The 19,684-nt window shown below is 41.2% G+C and overlaps 1 protein-coding gene across 2 annotated transcripts in view; it reads left to right on the top strand.

Annotated features, from left to right (window-relative positions):
• Positions 1 to 336: 336 nt before the first annotated feature.
• Positions 337 to 19,684, top strand: part of megf8 (multiple EGF-like-domains 8) — a 64,127-nt gene continuing 44,779 nt past the window's right edge. For both annotated transcript variants that reach the window (XM_061674311.1, XM_061674312.1), the window contains exons 1-15: positions 337 to 704; positions 2,214 to 2,403; positions 4,109 to 4,272; positions 4,346 to 4,555; positions 5,999 to 6,179; positions 6,267 to 6,355; positions 7,438 to 7,651; positions 7,800 to 7,983; positions 8,473 to 8,618; positions 8,696 to 8,806; positions 8,885 to 9,036; positions 11,309 to 11,410; positions 11,499 to 11,646; positions 14,684 to 14,847; positions 18,891 to 19,088. In XM_061674311.1, the coding sequence (XP_061530295.1) occupies positions 675 to 704; positions 2,214 to 2,403; positions 4,109 to 4,272; positions 4,346 to 4,555; positions 5,999 to 6,179; positions 6,267 to 6,355; positions 7,438 to 7,651; positions 7,800 to 7,983; positions 8,473 to 8,618; positions 8,696 to 8,806; positions 8,885 to 9,036; positions 11,309 to 11,410; positions 11,499 to 11,646; positions 14,684 to 14,847; positions 18,891 to 19,088 (2,283 nt within the window). In that variant the 5' untranslated portion in view covers positions 337 to 674. The remainder of the gene's footprint in view (positions 705 to 2,213; positions 2,404 to 4,108; positions 4,273 to 4,345; positions 4,556 to 5,998; positions 6,180 to 6,266; positions 6,356 to 7,437; positions 7,652 to 7,799; positions 7,984 to 8,472; positions 8,619 to 8,695; positions 8,807 to 8,884; positions 9,037 to 11,308; positions 11,411 to 11,498; positions 11,647 to 14,683; positions 14,848 to 18,890; positions 19,089 to 19,684) is intronic.

The raw sequence follows: 19,684 nt of genomic DNA, 5'->3' as shown, positions 1-19,684 counted from the left end.
GAGGCAGATGTGCTAACCAGTTGCCCACTCTGCTGCCCCCATGTATACCTATATATCTGTATCATACTGTCCCCAGTTGAACAAGGGGCACGCGCGAGAAGGAGCAGCACAATGTCTATTGAAAAGGGAGGATGAAATTTACCCAAACTTGAACACCGATCATAAACGTGGTGGGTGGGGGAGTGTGGAAGTAACTTTTCAAACCTTGAAAACGAATCCTCAACGGGGCCTGGGGGTGGGATTGAAGTTCGTACACCCCAAAACCATGTTAGGATGGGATCCAGATGTGCGGTGTGCTGCATCTCCACTGGGTGACGCCGCCGAGCCAGGCGTCACTGCCTGGCCATCTTTTGTGTTGGCGACCAGCAAAACAACAACGGGCATCTTGTCTTGTACCTTCGGCTGGTGCGGTGGCGACAATAAAACGCCTAACTTCCCATCTTTATTGGCCTTGCCATAACGAGTCAACCGGAGAACGTGTTACGCCGCCCTGCATCAACAATGACTCCGGATTGACTGCGCATCTGGATTCGGACTGAGGCTGCGCTGACTCAAGACTGTTGTTGTTAGCAGTTAGCCAGCCTGGCGACTTCCTCTCAGTTTATAACAGCGGCGAACCGGCGAGTGGCTAATTCAGCTTTGGGGACGAAGAGAGAGGAAGATAAAAGATGTAAATGGCTAGAGTACCGGAGAGACGGGAACTGGTACGTAATGTATGTTTGCTAAATGTAACGTAACAGATGCTAGGCAGCTAACTAGCGAGCTAACGGGCCATAGCTGGTTAACGGTTCTGACTTAGCTTAGCTATTTAGCTTTGGAGCGCTGTTGGTATTATTCTCGCAACACTTCGTGTTCATAACATTATTTTTTGTTGCGGTGAATACACACATGACAAGAGTTAACTGGTCGAACGTGTGATTTGAGTGTTCATTGTAAAGTTTTGTTATAAATCTAGCAGGTCATTTGCAAATCGAGGCTGTTTGTCAACCATTTTAATTGCTTTTGATGTACGTTAGTATTTACCAACTTTTATTGAGCCAAGGCACATATCGTTAGCACAGTTGCCCAAGCCGTTTTCAACTTACTGTCACAATATCAATAAAAAGACTGGCGGTGGAGCGATTAATCGACATCTAATTAATTGTCAAATTAAAAGACAAACAATTCGTCGTTTCAAGACATTGTTTACATTAAAATTGTCTAAATATTCTGATTTCTGTTTCTCAATAGCAAATATTCTCATATTTCTATAGACCTCCATGAGAGCAGACTGATTATGTATATTTCTAATCAAAATGAAACATATAAATGAGTGGTTTTACTTTGGAAAACGGATCTTTTTGTTTATTTATTTATTTATTTATTATAGCACCGTGGGCCCTTGAGTACCATGATTTTAATCCTCTGTATGTGATACGCATATTGTAAAATGTACAATAAAATTACCTTGTATCAACATTTTTGCCTATTTTCTGACATGTTACGGATCAACCCAGTAACTGTATCATAATCAATGTAATTTTTTTTTTTTGCATTTTCTACACTGTCAATGTGAAATAATGTCCTGTTTTTAAATAAAGGGATGGAAATGAAAATTGTTTAAATTCGATTCGATTAATCCAGAAAATAATGAACAGATTCATTAATTATTAAAATAATTGGCTTTTGCAGCCCGGGTTTCTTCTTCATGTTTGTGTAGATTCCCAATCATCCAGGTCTTGATAATCTGCCAAGGTTGAATCGAGGCAAATGGAATTTTCTAGTTTGTTGAATTATTATTTTTTTTCTTACTTTCAGAAAATGAAAATTCTCTCTCTCTCTGTCTCTGTCTCTGTCTCTGTCTGTCTGTCTGTCACACACAGACACACACCTGGGTCAGAATTTTCTCCAGGACCCAGTTTGCATTTGAAAACAGTTTATTATTAGTATCACTTGAAGAATTCAATTACTTTTTTGGCTTTATGATTGGCAACAGTTGAATACACAAATTAATTATGTGCTGTCTAGTGGAAGAAAATGTTGTTGTTCTTTCTGCCTGTCACTATATGTCACTGGCATAAATAGATGAAGAAAAATTAATTATTTGTAGTAAATATGTTTTTGGACCAATATACTGAAATTTCAGGATAGTAGGAATCCCTAATGTACATTATACACATTAAAATCAATCTTATGATTCATATTAATTTCATTTCCTTTCTCCAAACACACAGGCATTTCCGGTGAAGGCCTCCCCCATGCCTCTCTGCTTCTTCCTCGTACTGGCGCTTCTGGCCAGGTGGCCCACGTGCAAGGCAGGTGACTGCAAGGGTCACCGGCAGGTGTTGAGGGGACCGGCGGGCTATGTGACGGATGGACCGGGGAACTACTCGGTCAATGGCAACTGTGAATGGCTCATTAAAGGTTTTTCTTACGTCTTTATTTCATTAAAATACTGGTACCTAATTTTACGTGTCACAACTTACTTTTTGCTTTGTGCAAAATTTGAATTACGAGCTTTAGATGTACAACCCCACTTGAGTAAAATGAAACTGAAATGTTACAATTAACTACGTTTATAATATTTATAATTTCATATGTACTGGTGGGTTAAAAGTGATGGAGAGTCTCTTTTGCTGAAATGAAAGAATGCAATAAATAAATGGAGCAATTATTAAATCGGTTTCTTCCCTGACAATCATGCCATGTTGTTAAATAAAATGAAAACGTGACAGCTAAAATCGTCCCTGATTTCCCCTTTGAAGTTGGTAATAGTGAAAAATGAACTGAAACAGATTTTAGTCGATTCTTTTCCAGAATGACTGCTTAAAGATTATGCTATTCATGTGGCACAGCTCGATGCAGGCATCAGGTTCAGGTGGAGATGGGCCTGGCTCAATTTGGAGGTCCAAAAAAAAGCAGAGAAATGAGGCAAATTTAATTTGAATCTTAAATTTGTACATCAACATGTACTTGAGCGGTGTAAATAAATGTTTTTCTCCGTGAAGAATTTATTTAATTATTTTTTCTTGCCTAATGGTACTCTTCAGAGTCTTTCAGATTTCTTAATTTATGTTGAAATAAAAGAAATTCTCTGCGGAGGGAGGCCTGGGGGTTCCCCCAGACCCACAATGTTTTTTTGTTTTTTTTGGTCACCTTTTTCATGCCTTTGGTTAACAGCAAATGCAGTTTTCACAGTTGAAACCCAAAGCCAAAAACAAGCAATATTTAATGTTTAAGCAATCAATCTAAAAGGCAACACCTGAGCAACGAGAAACACCCATCAGTCACATATTCCAATACTTTTGATCACTTGAAAAGTGGGTGCCTTCAAACAAAAGGTGGTCTGTCCTGAGTTGTGTAACACATTTAGTTGTAAATAACATGAAATAAAAACTGGAATTCTGAACTTTTGTCTCATTCATCTTTTGATCTGAAACCCAAATGTCTTCAGTATACAACAAAAACAAAGGAATTGACCTTGCCGTTCCAATACTTTTGGAGGGGACTCTATGTGTGCAAGAGTCTATCGCCAGGTGTGAGTTGGCAACTGTAATTTGTTTTCGATTGTCCAGTTCAGTCGTGTGCGGTGTGAGGCGGGCCTTAAGGCTCTATCATAGTTTCCGCATTGCGCGTCCGCAGACCAATTTGACTTGCACACGAACCGCAGATGCACACGATTCCATTCATACTACATTTCGGGGTTCACGTCTGTAGGCGTTCCACACTTCCCCGTAGATAAACTCTGTGCACGCATACGCATGAATAATCAAAATGCCGGCCCAAGAAAGCAAAAACAAATACAGCTTTCTTTTTTGTTGTAATGTTTGGGGTAGTTCACACTTCCATCCATTTTCTGGTTGTCAGTCTATCACAAGGCACGTATAGACAAACTACCATTCACATTCACACCTTGGGACAATTTAGGTTCTTCAAAGAACATAATGTGCATGGTTTTAGAAGGTAGGAGGAAACTGGAGTACCTTGAGAAAAAACCCACACTAGCACTGGTAGAACATGGAAATTCCACACAGAAAGGCCGTAGCCGACATTCGAACGCCAATGGACCCAATGGTGCACTTAAGAGGTTCCACATCACATTCATCCCCTCATCTTTCTGTCCTTCCAGCACCGAGCAGCAGGAGTCGCATTGTGCTGAACTTCACCTTCATGGACACAGAGTGTACATATGACTACCTCTTTGTATACGACGGTGACTCCTACCAAAGCCCCTTGCTGGCCAGTTTGAGCGGCAACACCCTGCCGCAGCCGATTGAGGCTACGTCCGGGAAGGTCCTTGTCTTTTTACCAATCGTCCCAACACATTGAATTTGGAACCTGACGTTCTGTCTTCATGTTTTTCTAGATGCTGCTTCATCTCTTCAGTGATGCCAACTACAACCTGCTTGGCTTCAACGCTACCTACACCTTCTCCGTGTGTCCCGGCGCGTGCGGTGGCCACGGGCGCTGTGACTCGTCCACGCACAAGTGCTACTGCCACCAGGGCTGGGGTGGGGCGGCCTGCTCGACGCCCCTGTGCTCTCAAGCCTGCGCAGCGCATGGCCAATGTGACAAGGTAAGGTTTGGAACTAACACACAAGGGCTGGTCAATTAAATGATTTTACCAATTATTGCTCAGGGCTAGGGTTGAGCATCGTTTGAATTTGAGCGATTCCGGTCCCAATTCCTTATTTCGATTTCGGTTCAAAACGATTCTCGATTCCAATTCTTTTAGGGTGCTGGGTCAAAAAAGTTTGCATGGTTTAAATAAAGGGTGTCCAAATTATGAACATCCATTTCCTTAGCAGCCCGCAGTAGAGACTAAAATGAACATTTGTCTCTGGGGTTCTTTGTAACCAGTATCAATATCCAACCTATGAACTAAAAGGCAATGTGTGTGACACCAACCCAGTTGACTTAATATTTATTAATTAATGTTTCAGCTAAAAGTTAAATATAGCATTGTCAAAATCGTTATTTGGGACTGTTTTATCACATCAAATGATTGATATGTGTACATAAGGTTTGACTTGATTTCCCGTTTTAAGCTTATAGCCTTTTATTTTATAAATCTTATTATATATATTTATATATCTTCAGCGAAAGTAATTGACACTCCCCATAAATTTTTTTTAATTTTGTATAGATGCCACATGATGATGCCAAAATAATACTGCTATTGCGTTGTCCTGATTATATCGAGTGAATAGGAGAGATTTTCAGCGAACACTGAAAAGGTTCCCCCCAAAATCTGCCAATGGGCAAATTTGTGAACGCCAAACCGCAAATACGGGTTCATTGTACTAACTTACTGTAATGTCATTGCATTTGGGGAAGGAGAGCCACAGTTGCCGATGCAATTGTCAGTCGTTTATTGAACGTTGGGAGAACAGTAAAACACTTAAGCACACTGACACAGAAGTTGCTGTCAGCCACAGTTCACACCCAGACACTCACGCAGACTTGATGATGGCACACGCCACTCTACCAGGCCCGGCCGGGCTCTTGAAGGCACATGCATGGTTAAATGGGCTGCAGAACATGTACTCCACTACAATATAGTAGTTGCAGTATTTTCTATATTAGAGGGGGTGCGGTATTAGTCTTTATCAGCCATATGAACCTGATGAGCCATGCAGTATGACGGCTCACTTAATGTAAAATTGTTGAACTTTCAATATTCCAATTTATTAACGATCGTGTTTGCATACCTGTTTCCATTTCCTCCTTATTTCACATTATCTGTAAAGAAAAAAAAATATTTCTGTGGAAGGTAATGGTGAGGGAAAAAAAACTTTCAAAGCTTGTTTGGTATCAGTAGAAATACCCCCCAAAAAATCCCAGAAGGAAAAAAAAATTAAAAACAAAAGTTGTTCTGCATAATGTCTTTGTCATTTTCTTTTGTGGAAAAAAATACAGATGTTTTTTTTCCAAGGCCTTACTGCACAACAAATCAAACACAACAAATCACAAGAGTCACCAGTAGGTACTGATTGTTTGTCTTTTTTTTTTTTTTCAGAAAGGAGAGCGCTGCCTTTGTAACTCCGGATTCCTGGGTCACAGTTGCCAACTTGGTCTCAATGACGACAGCGGGGCGGGACAGTGGTGGCGCGTTAGCGAGGGAGACCCCTACATGTCGCCCAGGACGGGTTCCGCTGGCGTGTACCTGTCCTCCACGGGAGCATTGTACTTGTTTGGAGGTGAGAGTAAAATTGTTTTTTTTAAATATATTTCCATTAGAAGTCAACAGTGTGACTCCTATGTTAATTATCTTTCAAAACCTCCAGGATTTGACCTGAACAGAGCACTTGGTGACTTGAATAAATACAACTTCACATCTAACCAGTGGGAGAGCAGGTCTTACGGTCACTCGCCTGTAAGTACTGTTAAAGGAGACATATATTAAAAGAATTTCCCCCAAATTTAAAACTGTTCCTGGATGACATATCTGTGACATGCTTTCTTCCAAATAGCCAAGGGATAGAGTAGTAATAAACTAGTATTCAGCCCCAACTACTTTAGTTTGCTGCCCAAACAACCCGCAGAACGACTCAAAACAAGTCAGGAAATTACATAAGTACAAGTTAAATTGAATACATTGTACAAGATAAAATTTTGCTTGAAGGAATCGAAAAAATAAAAAAACGTTTGCTGGCGAAATGGGCTGCAAAACAACTTAAAACAAGTCACGAACACCTCGACAAGATACAAGTGGGTGGAGGGCGCTGATTGGCTGACACAAGATAGAGGGTTGACGAGAACAGGTGTACACAATAACCCAATGAGCACACAAGACATGAACAACATGGGACATGGGAAAGCATCAAACAAAACTGAATGGAATCGACTGGTAAACTAAAACACAGACCATGACACATTGTAGAATATTTAATTTACTTGAAGCTTGAAGGAATCAAAGCATAAAAAACGAAAAACACTAAAGTAGTTCTGTTTCAGTGTAGTTTAAATTAAGTACACTGTACAATATTTAATTTAGCAAGAAGCTTGAAGGAATGAGAGGCTTAAAAAGTTAGTTTTGATGCCAAAATTAGCTGCAGAGCAACTCAAAACAATTAGCTTTATTGCTTAAGTACAGTTTAAATTTGGTGCATTGTAGTTTAATTTATTTCCCTCGAAGGAATCAATGCTTAAAGCCCTAAAAAACAGTAGTGTTAAAGAAATAAAGGATAAAAAAGTTTGGTCCGGCACTATTTTGAGAACTAGAAATGAATTAATATATATATATATATATATATATACATATATATATATATATATTTTTTGCTTTAATATTTTTTCCCTTTATACCACTTCATAAGTTGACTTGTGCTTTTGAATGTGAAGTCGCTTAGCCCTGAATAGTTTGAATGGCCATCCCAGTTTGTAACTCTAACCAAAATGCCTGGGTTTGTTTGTGTGATTCTGATTAATTTAATGGCTCGCTCTCTCTGCCAACAGTTGGCACGGCACTCCCACACTGCTGTGGAGTGGGCGGGGAACATGGTAATCTTCGGCGGGGAGTTGTCTAGCGGCTCCTTGGCGAGCGACGTCTGGATGTACCGTCCCCTGCAGGACGACTGGCAGCAGCTTGGCTTTCCCAATACCGGAGGTGCCCCCAGTCTGGCCAATCACGCAGCAGCCGTAGTGGACAGTTATCTCTATGTGTTTGGAGGTGGGTTTTTAACAGAGAAATAGATAGCTTCCTCTGTGCTATAGCAGGGCTGTGTTAGGTGACCCTCAATTTAGTGAGGGAATACTATATGTGCAGAGCTTGCAAGCATGATTCTACATCACTGCCGTTTCTACTCGTTATATGTCAGGTCGCACTGAGGAGGATATGTTTTCCCCCTCCCTGTATCGGTTCAGCCTGCGGGGCTCTGGGCGGTGGGAGATCGTCCAGCCCACCGGTGGGAAGCCTCCATCCACTGCTGGCCACTCCATGGTGTTCCACAGCCCCTCCAGGACCCTATTGGTCTACGGGGGTCACCGGCCGACCACCGCCAGGTACACAACCGAAAATAAAAAGGCAAAAATGTCAGGTTAAGGCGGAAACATGCTAGACTTTCTTTCTATTTATAACACTTGGTGTTGGTGGCTAGCGGAAGAAGCTAACATTACAGTCTACATCTCCACTTAGGGCTCCTTCTTTTCAAACAACACAAATAGATAGAACTCAAATGCATGGAGATTCAAATCAAAGTCCCTTATTCACAAAAGTCAGTGAGTGCTAGTACTTCACACAAAACAAGATGTAGCAAGAAGCTAACGTAGTAGCCTACATCTTCACTGAGTGCTCTTCACTAACAGATGGGACTCAAATGCATAGAGATCTAAATTTATTCACGAAAATCTGGTAAATACGGAGTCCGCCAGGGAGTCCTATCACGTACACAAATCTGAAAGTAGCAAGCAGCCGAAGTAGATATCTACATAGCCATTCAGTGCTACTACTTGTCAAACGGCACAAACTGATGGGATTACGTGTTTTCTCAGGTTCAGCGTGAGGGTGAACAACACCGACGCATTCCACGTGGACCAACGCTTTTGGACAGCGTTCCGCTCCCGCTACCCGGCGACGGGACCGCGAGAGAGAGCCTTTCACTCAGCAACTGTCATTGGAAACTACATGGTGGTTTATGGTGAGCCAAAGGGGGGGACCGAGGCCCCAGCTAACGAATCTTTCCCGGTCTTAATAAATCTTTGTGTGTTTGTCTAGGTGGTAATGTTCACATCCACTACCAAGAGGAGAAGTGCTACGACGAAGAGATCTTCTTTTACCATTTGGGCTGTCACCAGTGGGTGTTGCCAGGCGAGAGATGGTCACTCAGTGAGTTGCTCTTCTCTTTATTTTGACTCTTCCCTTTCTTGCTGGTTTAGCCTTTTTTGTATCCTTGTTTTTTCTCAGTCGGGGAGGCCATCAACGGGCGCTATTCCCACGTTGCCGCAATGATGGAGGGGCGGGTGCTGCTTGTTGCCGGGGGTTACAACGGTGTCACCCGCGGAGACCTGGTGGCTTTCAAAGTCCCGCTGTTTGTCAGTAGCGATGAAGGTGACAGGGTAAGAGAAAAGGCTCTTTCACACAGTGATCTAGCAAAAACAGTCGCATCAGACCCACAAAACACAAAATCTGATACTACTTTTAATGTTGAAAAATTCTTGCGCCGACTTTCATTTTTGCCCTTTATAATAGCAAACAAATGGTTTGCGGCTTTAAAAGGCACTTTAAAAGGGTTTTCTGTTACTACTTCGAAAGATCACAGTGAAAATCACCGTGTTGACTGTACATTCCATGTTAGTGCAGCTTAAATAAAACCGCAGCCTTGGAAAAAGTTGTAGACAGGATAAAAGGGTTTCCCATACTACCTCCGTAGGTGGAAAATGACCCTGTTAATTTTTCCCCTATTCCCCCTCCCCATTAAATTTCAGTTCCATTTAAAAGAGCAACTGGGAAAAACTTTCCCAGCTTCAAAAGGTACTGTAAAAAGGGTGTCTGATACTTCCTCTGAAGCCGCAAAATCACTGGGTTGACTTTGTCCCTACGTCGGGATACATTATTCGTACACTCACTGTTTTATCACACTGCACTATTTGCATTCTGTTGTTGATTACAACTGAACTGTCTGCACCATTTGCACAATCATCACTGTACCAAATCATTGCACTATAATCACTTTAAACTGCTCTAAATTGCTTGAGGACTCCATCATTTGCACAATTGCCATTATATCAGTGTCACCACATTAGTGGTACACTTTCATTGCTCAGTAACTGTCCACATTTGTGTTTTTTATCTCCTAAATTATATACTAGAGTGGCTCCAACTACCGGAGACAAATTCCTTGTGTCTTGTAACATACTTGGCCAATAAAGCTGATTCAGATTGTGACGTTCCATGTCAGTGCCATTGAAATAGAACAGCAGCCTGGGGAAAAAAAAGTGTAAAATGGGCTTCCGATCAGGGATGTTGTGTGGGGAGGCAGGGAAGAAAGAGCCTCACCTTCATCAGTCGCCTATTGGCAGATTATTTTGCCGTGTTTTTTTTCCCCTCAATTTTTTTTGGGGGGCGGGGAAGGCAACCCTGAAAACGCCTATTGTCGGCAGATCCCACGTATTCAAGAATGTTTTGGGTAAAATAAATAAATAAATAAAGCATTATTTCAATGCAATTATAATGGCTGTCAGTTATTTGTGAATTAGTTCAGGTCCACCGCATTTCCTCTTCAAATACATAGGTGAGACGCCAAATGCAGCAGCGAGCAGCCAAACTCACCTCAGTTTATGCAATCCCCCCTAACTCGGTTAAAGAGGCTTGTATTGGCAAGTGCCTGTTTCTGTCTCTTCACATCTCCATTATAATATATTCAGACACTTTTAATATGCAGTCGAATTTTCCACTGTCAGGCTAATGTATTGTAGATTTATGTGTTACGTATTAGTTTTGCTCATCACATAAAATTACAGATAAACAAGCATGTGGTGAGCAGACTACTCTGGCATCACATATGAGACCACGCAGGTTCAAGTCTGTTCTTCTTCGACGCAGAGACCTAGTGCGGCTGCAAATGCTGATACATATAGTTTTAAATGTCAACCTTCCATGCCACATTGTTTGGCTCATAGATCTGTTAATCTGACTCTAATGTCAGTGCCTCATAAACCATGAACCTCACTGTAAGTCACAGCTACCAAAACTACCTCTAAAGGCAGAAAAATTCTGGGTCGACTTTGTCCCTGGCAACACGGTGGAGAGTGGTTAGCACATCTGCGTCATAGTTCTGGAGTCTGAATTTAAGCTCTGGCCTTCTGTGTGGAGTTTGCATGTCCTCCCTGTGCTTGCTTGTGTGAGTTGCCTTAAGGTACTTTGTTTTACCCCCACAACCACATTCCAAAAAGATGCATTTTACGTTAATTGAAGACTCCAAATTGTCCATACGTTTGAATGTGAGATTGATTGACTCTTTGTCTATGTGTGCACTGCGATTGGTTGCCAACCAGTCCACGCTGCACCCTGCCTCTCACTCAAACTCAACTTGGATATGCTCCAAGTCACCTGCAACACTTGTGGGGATAAGCAGTATAGGAAATGGATGGATGGAAGGATGCATGCATGCATGCATTTCATCGCCACATTCCATCTAAATGCCATTTAAACAGAACAGCAACCCAGAATAAAGGCGGCTGAATCCCATCTTTAAAAAAAAAAAGTGTAAAAGGAGCTTATGATACCACCACCAAACTGGAAGAGGGGCTAAAGTGTCATGTACGTGAAGGCGCCACGAAACTGTATTGAAAAAAAATATGTTTGTGTCCATATGTGTTTCTTGACTAGGATGCTCTTTGCGCTGAGGCCCTGGATGAAAGTATGTGTCTGAAGAACCCAGAATGCAGCTGGTGTGAAGGCCGTTGTCGAGAATATCAGCCCACTAATCAGGTAACATTGTAGAGAAAACAAAATTCTTTACCGGCTGTCAGGATTACTGTCACAACTAATGTCCAACTCCCTTTTTTCTCACTCACAGTGCGGGAGCACCGGCTGTCTGGGCCTGGCGCGCTTCCTGTCCGACTGTCAGTCCTGCCTAGTGTTCAGCGGCACGCCGGCCACGCTAGCCCGAGCACCCGGTGAATTCGGCTGGTGTGTTCAGAACGAGTCCTGCCTGCCTGTGTCAGGTGAGAGACAGGGAGGGAGGAAGGACCTGCAGCGGTGGTCCCAGGGCTGCGCTGCACATTGACGGAACTATATTAGGAGGGACTAGATACGGGTTGGGTGCGTGTCAGAGAAGAAATGTTTTGTTTTGGGGTGTTTTCTCAGTGTCAAGGAAGGGCTTCTCAAATGGATGAAGCATTCTTGTCGGAGCTTACATCAATGGACAGTTGCTAGCCATCCTCACTAGCTCTATGTCACCCACAGTCTTGTGGTCATATAATTTAAGATGTAAGAGTACATGTGGTCTAGTAAGAAAAATATGCTGTAGGACTAAAAAAAAAATACTCTTGGTTTGTCCCAGTGTTTATTGCAGTATTATATGTTACAACATAGAAACTACTCAGCAATATGCTCTAGGGTCCTAATATTGCCAACATACAGTATAATAGGGCTATGACTAACGACTATTTATTGGCAATTATTCAGATCATTGAATTAAGTAGTTGACTAATTGGATTATGTATTCCATAGTCACTTTTTATTTTACCTTTGGCTGGCTTGAAGTTAAGTCATTTGCTAATGAACAATAAAGGAAATGACTCCATGAGTAAAACAAATAACTAAAATATATAATTGGTACAGAAAGTGTATGGATGGATGGATATTTCAATAAATGTAAAATACACAGCATGGGAGAGAGTGGGTAGCACGTCTGCCTCACAGTCACAGGTTTCTGGTTCGAATCCCGGCTTTGTGTGGAGTTTGCATATTCTCTGGGTACTTAGGTTTCCTCCCACATTACAAAAACATGAGTGTTTGGTTAATTGAAGACTCTAAATTGTCCATAGGTGTGAGTATGAATGTGAATGCTTGTTTATCTTTTTAGCCCTGTGATTGGTAGGCGACCAATCCAGCGTGTACCCTTGCCTCGTTCTATTTCACTCGCGACCCAACACAAACACTACTGGAAATAGAGGGTCAGACTAAAAAAAATGCAGTTGACAAATTCGACAAATACCTTGACTTATGAGTGCCCCAACTCAGTTTTTCGGGTTATGAGCTGCTGCTTGGTTGATTTTATATTTTTTTTATTTAATTTGATTTATTTCTGGTTTTGCTTTGTGGTGTGGGGCAAAATTTGTGTTACAAGCAAGCTTCAGAATTGTTACAAATTTTTTTGCATGTTTGTCACACTTAAATGTTTCCCATCATCAAATAAATTGAAATATTAGTCAAAGACAACACAGTAAAACACAAAATGCAGTTTTTAAATAGTTTTTATTATTTAGAGAAGAAAAAAATCCAAACCGACATGACCCTGTGTGAACAATTAAACATAAGCACACATGCCAGGGAGCATGATCCCATGGAGCCTGTAATGATGTGGCACGAGGACCGTGTCAGTAAAAGGGAGGCAAGACTTTATGGATGTTAAATAAAACAATTCCTTTTTCTTATTGCCCTTGTTTAATGTTGCAGTGACTTCTTTCAGTTTGCATCCAATACTGCATTATAGAAATATATGTAAAATTAGGGTTGCACACATATACACGTATTACACGTGCCATTATCACGATGATGATATTCTTTCGAAATATTGTGGAACCATATGTAAAATGATTTAATATTTTGGCCGGTAAAAATATGCTTGGCCGGTGGATTATTATTATTTTTTTTCATCTACCGGCTAACTTGGCCGGTGAGTCAAAGTTAATTTTTGCCCCTGTGCCCAACCCAACTCAATTTCCTGACCTCACTCACTAGGGCACACCCTTTAAAGGCACTCAGCCAACACAGGAATAGTATGTGCAGTCTTTACATTTACAAAAACCAGTTTATTTACCCTGTGATTGGCTGGCAACCACTTCAGGGTGTACCCCCCTCCTGCCCGATGATAGCTGGGATAGGGTCCAGCACTCCCGCGACCCTTGTGAAGATAAGCGGCTCGGAAAATGGACGGATGGATGGACAGTTTATGTACCGCCCGTCCATCCATCCATTTTCCATACCGCTTCTCCTCACTAGGGTAGCAGGCGTGCTGGAGCCTATCCCAGCTATCGTTGGGCGAGAAGCGCGGTACACCCTGAACTGGTCGCCACCCAATTGCAGAACACATAAACAAACAACCATTCGCACTCAGAGTCACATCTACGGGCAATTTAGAGTATTGCCATGCATGTTTTAGGGATGTGGTACGAGACCGGAGTACCCGGAGAAAACTCAACACAGGCACGGGGACAACATGCAAACTCCACACAGGCGAGGCCGGATTTGAACCCGCAACCTCAGAACTGTGAGGCAGATGTGCTACCAGTCTTCCACTGTGCCGCCAGTTTAATTACTTTTTCTCCTGTTATGTTTTATAATTTTTTCTTATTATACAGTGCTATTTTACTTCATTAAGAACACGCACACAAACAATTAAGTAGTGATGTTTTTGGGGGACTGGAATGAATTATCACATTTCAAGTAAGGTAATTTGGAGGGAAAATGTATTTGGGATATGAGAAAATGGAGTTTTGAGCTTAGTCATGGATAAATTAAATTTGTACGTCAAGGTACCATATTATTAAAAAGCAACCTTGCCCCAATTGTTGTGGATACAGTTCAACTTTTACAAAAAGCCAAAGAAAAAGCAAAATGTAGAGTTTGTGTGCCATAAATGGCAAATTTTGTTGCAAAATCTTGGTTTGATCTACTTGAGAGGATCCACTGTATTGTTTTTTTTTAGTTAGTCAAAAGTTATTTCATGAAACAGTTGCCCACTACTGGTTTATTTCATTGTGTGTAATATTCAATGTACTGAGGGGAGGGTAGTGTCCTTGACTCTGAGAAACACGAACACTTGGCTCAACGACACCCAGTTGAGATAGTAGAGGTCACTCAAAAAGGTAATTTGACTCACCTCTTCCATCTCTCCGGCGCATGTTCGCCAGTGTTTCACCTCTCTCTGACGCCTGTCTGACCACCTACGCCACCACCACAGTTCAGTATTTTGAGATCTCACGAGGTCAGATTGTGTTCCCCAGTGTTACTGACCTCTCCCTCTCGATCTCGCAGAGCAATTTGCGTGCCGTGTGGACCAGATCTCAGGAGCGTACGGCTGGTGGGGGGAGCGTACCCTTTTCCTAACCTCCCTCCACTCCTGTCGCACCGAGAACTATGTCCCAGGACTGCACCTGCTCACCTTCCAGCATCCCCGCAACGACTCCCAGCCTGACAAGGTACGGAGTCCCAGTCTCAAATAGTTATGCTTGTAAGTCCTTCCCCTCTTTACTCACCGTATCCGTCCTTCCTTCCTTCCTCCAATATTACTGTTGTAATGTAAATTGGGATTTACACCAAGTCTAAATGCCCTATTCCCATTTGGTGCCTTGTTTTCGACATTTACATGTATTACAAAGTGACATAGCTACAATATAACATTCAATCAAACATTGCAAAGACATAATTTCATTAAAGTCAGAATTTTACAGAAACAAAGTCTTATTGATGCTAAATAAATTGAACCATGGGCCCTGCTATTATATTTCGTTGTTATCGAAAAACAAAAATCCGCAAGTAATTGACAGTTCTGCATTTAAATCTTGGATGAGCCCTTCCTGTGTGGAGCTTGTAAGTATGAGACAAATACAACCCAAATGAACTCAGAATGTTGTTTTTAAATGGTGATTTATTAAGGGGAAAAAATGATTCTGTTACCCATCGATTGAAAGTGGGCCATCCTCAGCAGCAACAACTGAAATCAGACATTTTCTATAACTGGCAATGAGTCTTTCACATTTCTGTGGAGACATTTTCGCCCACTCTTCCTCTCAGAATTGTTTGAATTCAACAAATACGGAAGGTTTTTGAGCATGAACGGCCTTTTTAAGGTCATGCCACGACATTTTCATCAGATTCAAGTCTGGACTTTGACTAACCCATTCCAAAAGCTTCATCTTGTTTTTTTAAGCCATTCGGGAGTTGACTGCTGTGTTTTGGATTGTTATCCTGCTGCTGAACCCAAGCGCGCTTCAGCTTGAGGTCACAAACTGATGGCTGAACATTCTCCTTCAGGATTTTCTGTTAAGGAGCAGAATTCATGGTTCCATCAATCACAGCAAGTTGTCCAGGTCCTGAAGGAGAAAATCAGCCCAGTACCATCACACTACCACCACCATGTTTGACTGTTGTTATGATGTTCTTTTTCTGAAATCCTGTGCTACATTTATTCCAGATGTAACGAGACACACACCTTCCAAAAAGCTCAACTTTAATCTCGTCAGTCCATATAATATTCTCCCAAATGTCTTGGGAATCATTCCGATGTTTTTTGCAAAGTAAGACGAGCCTTTATGTTCTTTTTGGTCAGCCATGGTTTTTGCCATGGAACTCTGCCATGGATGCCATTTTTGCCCAGTCTCTTCCTTATTGTTGTCTCATAAACACTCACTTTAACTGAGGCAAGGGAGGCCTGCAGTTCTTTACAAGTTGTCCTGAGTTCCTTTGTGGCCTCCTGGATGAGTCATTGCTTTTCTCTTGGGGTAATCTTTGTAGGCCGGCCACTCCTGGGAAGGTTCACCACTGTTCCACGTTTTCTCCATGTGAGGATAATGGCTCTCCCTCTGGTTCGCTGGAATCCTAAAGATTTAGAAATGGCTTTTGTAACCTTTTCCAGAATGATAGATTTCCATTCCTTTATTTCTCGACTGTTCTGGATCGTGTCATTTTGTTGCAGCTTTTTTAGATCTGTTGTCCAACTTGATTTTGTCGGGACAGATTCTGTTTAAGTGCTTTCTTGATCGAACAGGTCTGGAGGTGTGATTAGTGAAAATTAACCCAAAATTTTTCGCCACAATTAATTCATGATTTAACAAGGGTGTAATTATTTTTTCACACAGGGCCAGGTAACTTTGAATATTGTTTTTCCCTTAATAAATATAAATTACCATTTAAAAACAGCATTTTAATTTCATTTGGCTTAAATTTCTCTGATGTAAGCATTGATCTTAAACATTAAAATGAGGAAACTATGCAAAAATATAAGAATTTGAGAAGGGGACCAATACTTTTTCATGGCACCGTACAAGCGCCATAGGACTGATGATCCATATGAATGAACAGATGAAATATTCCAAGAAAGTCACAATTTTAGAATGATCAGAGTAAGAATTTAACAAAGTAATAATTTTGTGAATGTTAATATAACGAGAATAAAGTAAAAGTGCTACAAGAATAAAGAAAAATAATTGAATAATATATATATATATATATATATATATATATATATATATATTGTATAAATGATGAGAAAGGGAATGACACATCACAATAAAAATCAGCCTACCCCAAAAAAAGATGATTTAATTACTTCATTTACAACAAACAGGATAAGAATAAAAGTAAATAATTGATGAAAGTTTATAAAAATAGAAACATGCCTGTGAATGTTCATTAATATTGAATAGATGTTTCAATATTCATTCAATTCATTTCATTCTCAGGGCATTGAATCAATCGCAACTGGACTGTTCTGTTTGTCTCAGAAGAATGCGGTCAATTGCAGTGAGGAATGCACAAATACATACATTGGGGAAACTAAGCAACCACTGAGCAGACGCATGGCATAACACAGATGGGTAGACTCCTCAGGTCAAGACTCAGCTGTCAGCCTGCACCTCAAAGAGAAAGAGGACTCTTTTGAGGACAAACGTGTATATTCTGAACGGGGAAGACAGATGGTTTGAAAGAGGAGTGAGAGAGTCCATATATTCGAAAACAAGGAGAACAGTCCAGTTGTGAGCAATTCAATGCCCTGAGAATGAAAACGGAAAGAAAATATAGATTCATGCATACATTAAAATTCAACTAAAAGCCAGACTACATTTTCTTTTCTTTTTTGGTTTCAATTGTTTTTTTACTCTGTGCTTTGGATCCTCCTGTGTCTGAAATAAAGAATAAAATAAATTGAAACGGTAGGACTTTGCTGCGTGTGTAAAAAATGCATGCAAACAGCTACGTAAGTGTCATCGTTGGGTAGGAACAACACAAGTAAACAATAAATAAATAAATAATGAAAATATCAATTGTTTTATAGTGTTTAGTTGGCCTGGCCCTGACTCTTACCCTCATTGGTTTAAGCATTAATCTAGCATTGACAGGGTTTATTTATCGAGTCTGATATCCAATTTTTATCCACATGCTGTATTAACCATGCCCCCCGCCCCCCACCCACTCTTTACAGAGTTGTCACTTGTACCATGTAGTGTAAAGCCAGCCGAATTCAACTTGTGCTCTTGGCATTTTAAGTTTTTCTCCTTTTCTCTGTCTTTTTTATAATCCTCTCATAGTTTATTACTTGTAAAGGAGACACATTGTGTTTTTTATAATTGAAAACAGTATTCAGGTTTCTTAATACGTTTTGAGGCAACGATCCTGTTCAATGCAGATAAGCCACTGTTCACCATTCTACTGCGGGGCCAATGCTTTTGTTACGATTAACACAAGGGGTATTTTTCTCACCCAGTCTATAATAGCAAGTGCAAACTTTGAAGCCCACCCAAGCTTCCCTAAAGATAGTAGAAGCAACCATTGTATTTTCACCAGTGGATGCATCAATTCATCACCAATCTGCCGAATTACACATATCAGTTAGTGTGTGGATCCGTGTATGTGGCGCATGCAGCGAACACGTCACTGGACATGAATACCGCTGCCGCTCCCTAGGGGTTGAATGAATTAAGACTTTTTTTGTAGTCGACTATAATGTGATGAAAGTTGAGTCGAAATCGATTAATCGATGACGAATTTATATTTTTCTCTGCACAGTACAGCGGTCCCCAGCCTTTTTTTGCACCACGTACCAGATTCATGTGAAGACACATCTGAACGGACTGGTGTACGCTTATTTGTTCTCTTGGTTTTGACATGATACAGCTTCTGTGTAGTCTGACTGGTGCTTGAAAATGGGGGTTGTCACCCAGTCTAGCTGCCAAATCATGGGCAGAGAATCTTTGTCTTAGGGCGGTATTGAGGCGGAGAAGCTCACAGACACACTTTTAGAAATAGGCAGCATTTACATTTACTTGGTAGTTTGATTTCACACTTGGTGGGTCGGCAGGCAGTCCAGAGACCCAACTACTTCTTAACAAGCAATTAAGAAGTCCATTTTCCATAGTATGTCACCTTTCAAGTATTTCAGTGGTGTAGAGAATAGTGCTTCAGGAATAGTCCCACTGTTGATGTGTCTCCACTTCCCCCACTCTGTCCCCCGTGCTCTCGCCAGGTTTCCATCCTGCGCAGCACCACCATCATTCTCAGCCCAACCACCGAGATGGACGTGGCCCTGCAGTTCAGGGGCTTTATCCACCCTCTGTGGGGGGTGCCCACAACCCCTCCCACAGAGACTGTCTCCATGTGGGCTCGCATCCAGAGACTCCACTTTGAGGCTCGAATGGCATCAGGCCCCAACTCGAGCCAGCTGGTGAGTAAAAGGAGCACAACGTGACAGTTGAAAACATACTTGGGGAGCCTTTTTCCTTTTTTATTAAGTATGGGATGACTTTTATTAAGTCATCCCATAGCGTTACTAAATTTAGCAAAACAGATTATTTAAACAATTTTATGGTTAACATCAAATAGAACAAGACAAAAGTCATACATTCCAGAGCAAAGTTCAAATATTAAAGGAATAAAGTTAAAAATAAGCATATAAATAAATATATGTAATATATATGATATATTGATATATATAATATAAGAAGAATATAGATAGTAAGGAGAGAGAGAGAGAGAGAGAGAGAGAGAGAGAGAGAGAGAGAGAGAGAGAGAGAGAGAGAGAGAGAGAGAGAGAGAGAGGATAGGCTAGGCTAGGCTAGGCTAGGCTAGGCTAGGCTAGGCTAGGCTAGGCTCGGCTCCAGCACGCCCGCGACCCTAGTGAGGAGAAGCGGCTCAGAAAATGGATGGATGGATGGATGGATTTCAACTTTGTGATATATAGTGGGGACGCAAAGTATAACCCCCTTAAATTTTTCACTCTTTATTATATTGCAGCCATTTGCTAAAATCATTGTTATTTTG

This window comes from Phycodurus eques, chromosome 4 (genome assembly GCF_024500275.1).
Source record: "Phycodurus eques isolate BA_2022a chromosome 4, UOR_Pequ_1.1, whole genome shotgun sequence".
Taxonomy (NCBI): domain Eukaryota; kingdom Metazoa; phylum Chordata; class Actinopteri; order Syngnathiformes; family Syngnathidae; genus Phycodurus; species Phycodurus eques.
The sequence above is the reverse complement of the archived record's forward strand: the minus strand, read 5'-3'. Positions and strand labels throughout refer to the sequence as shown.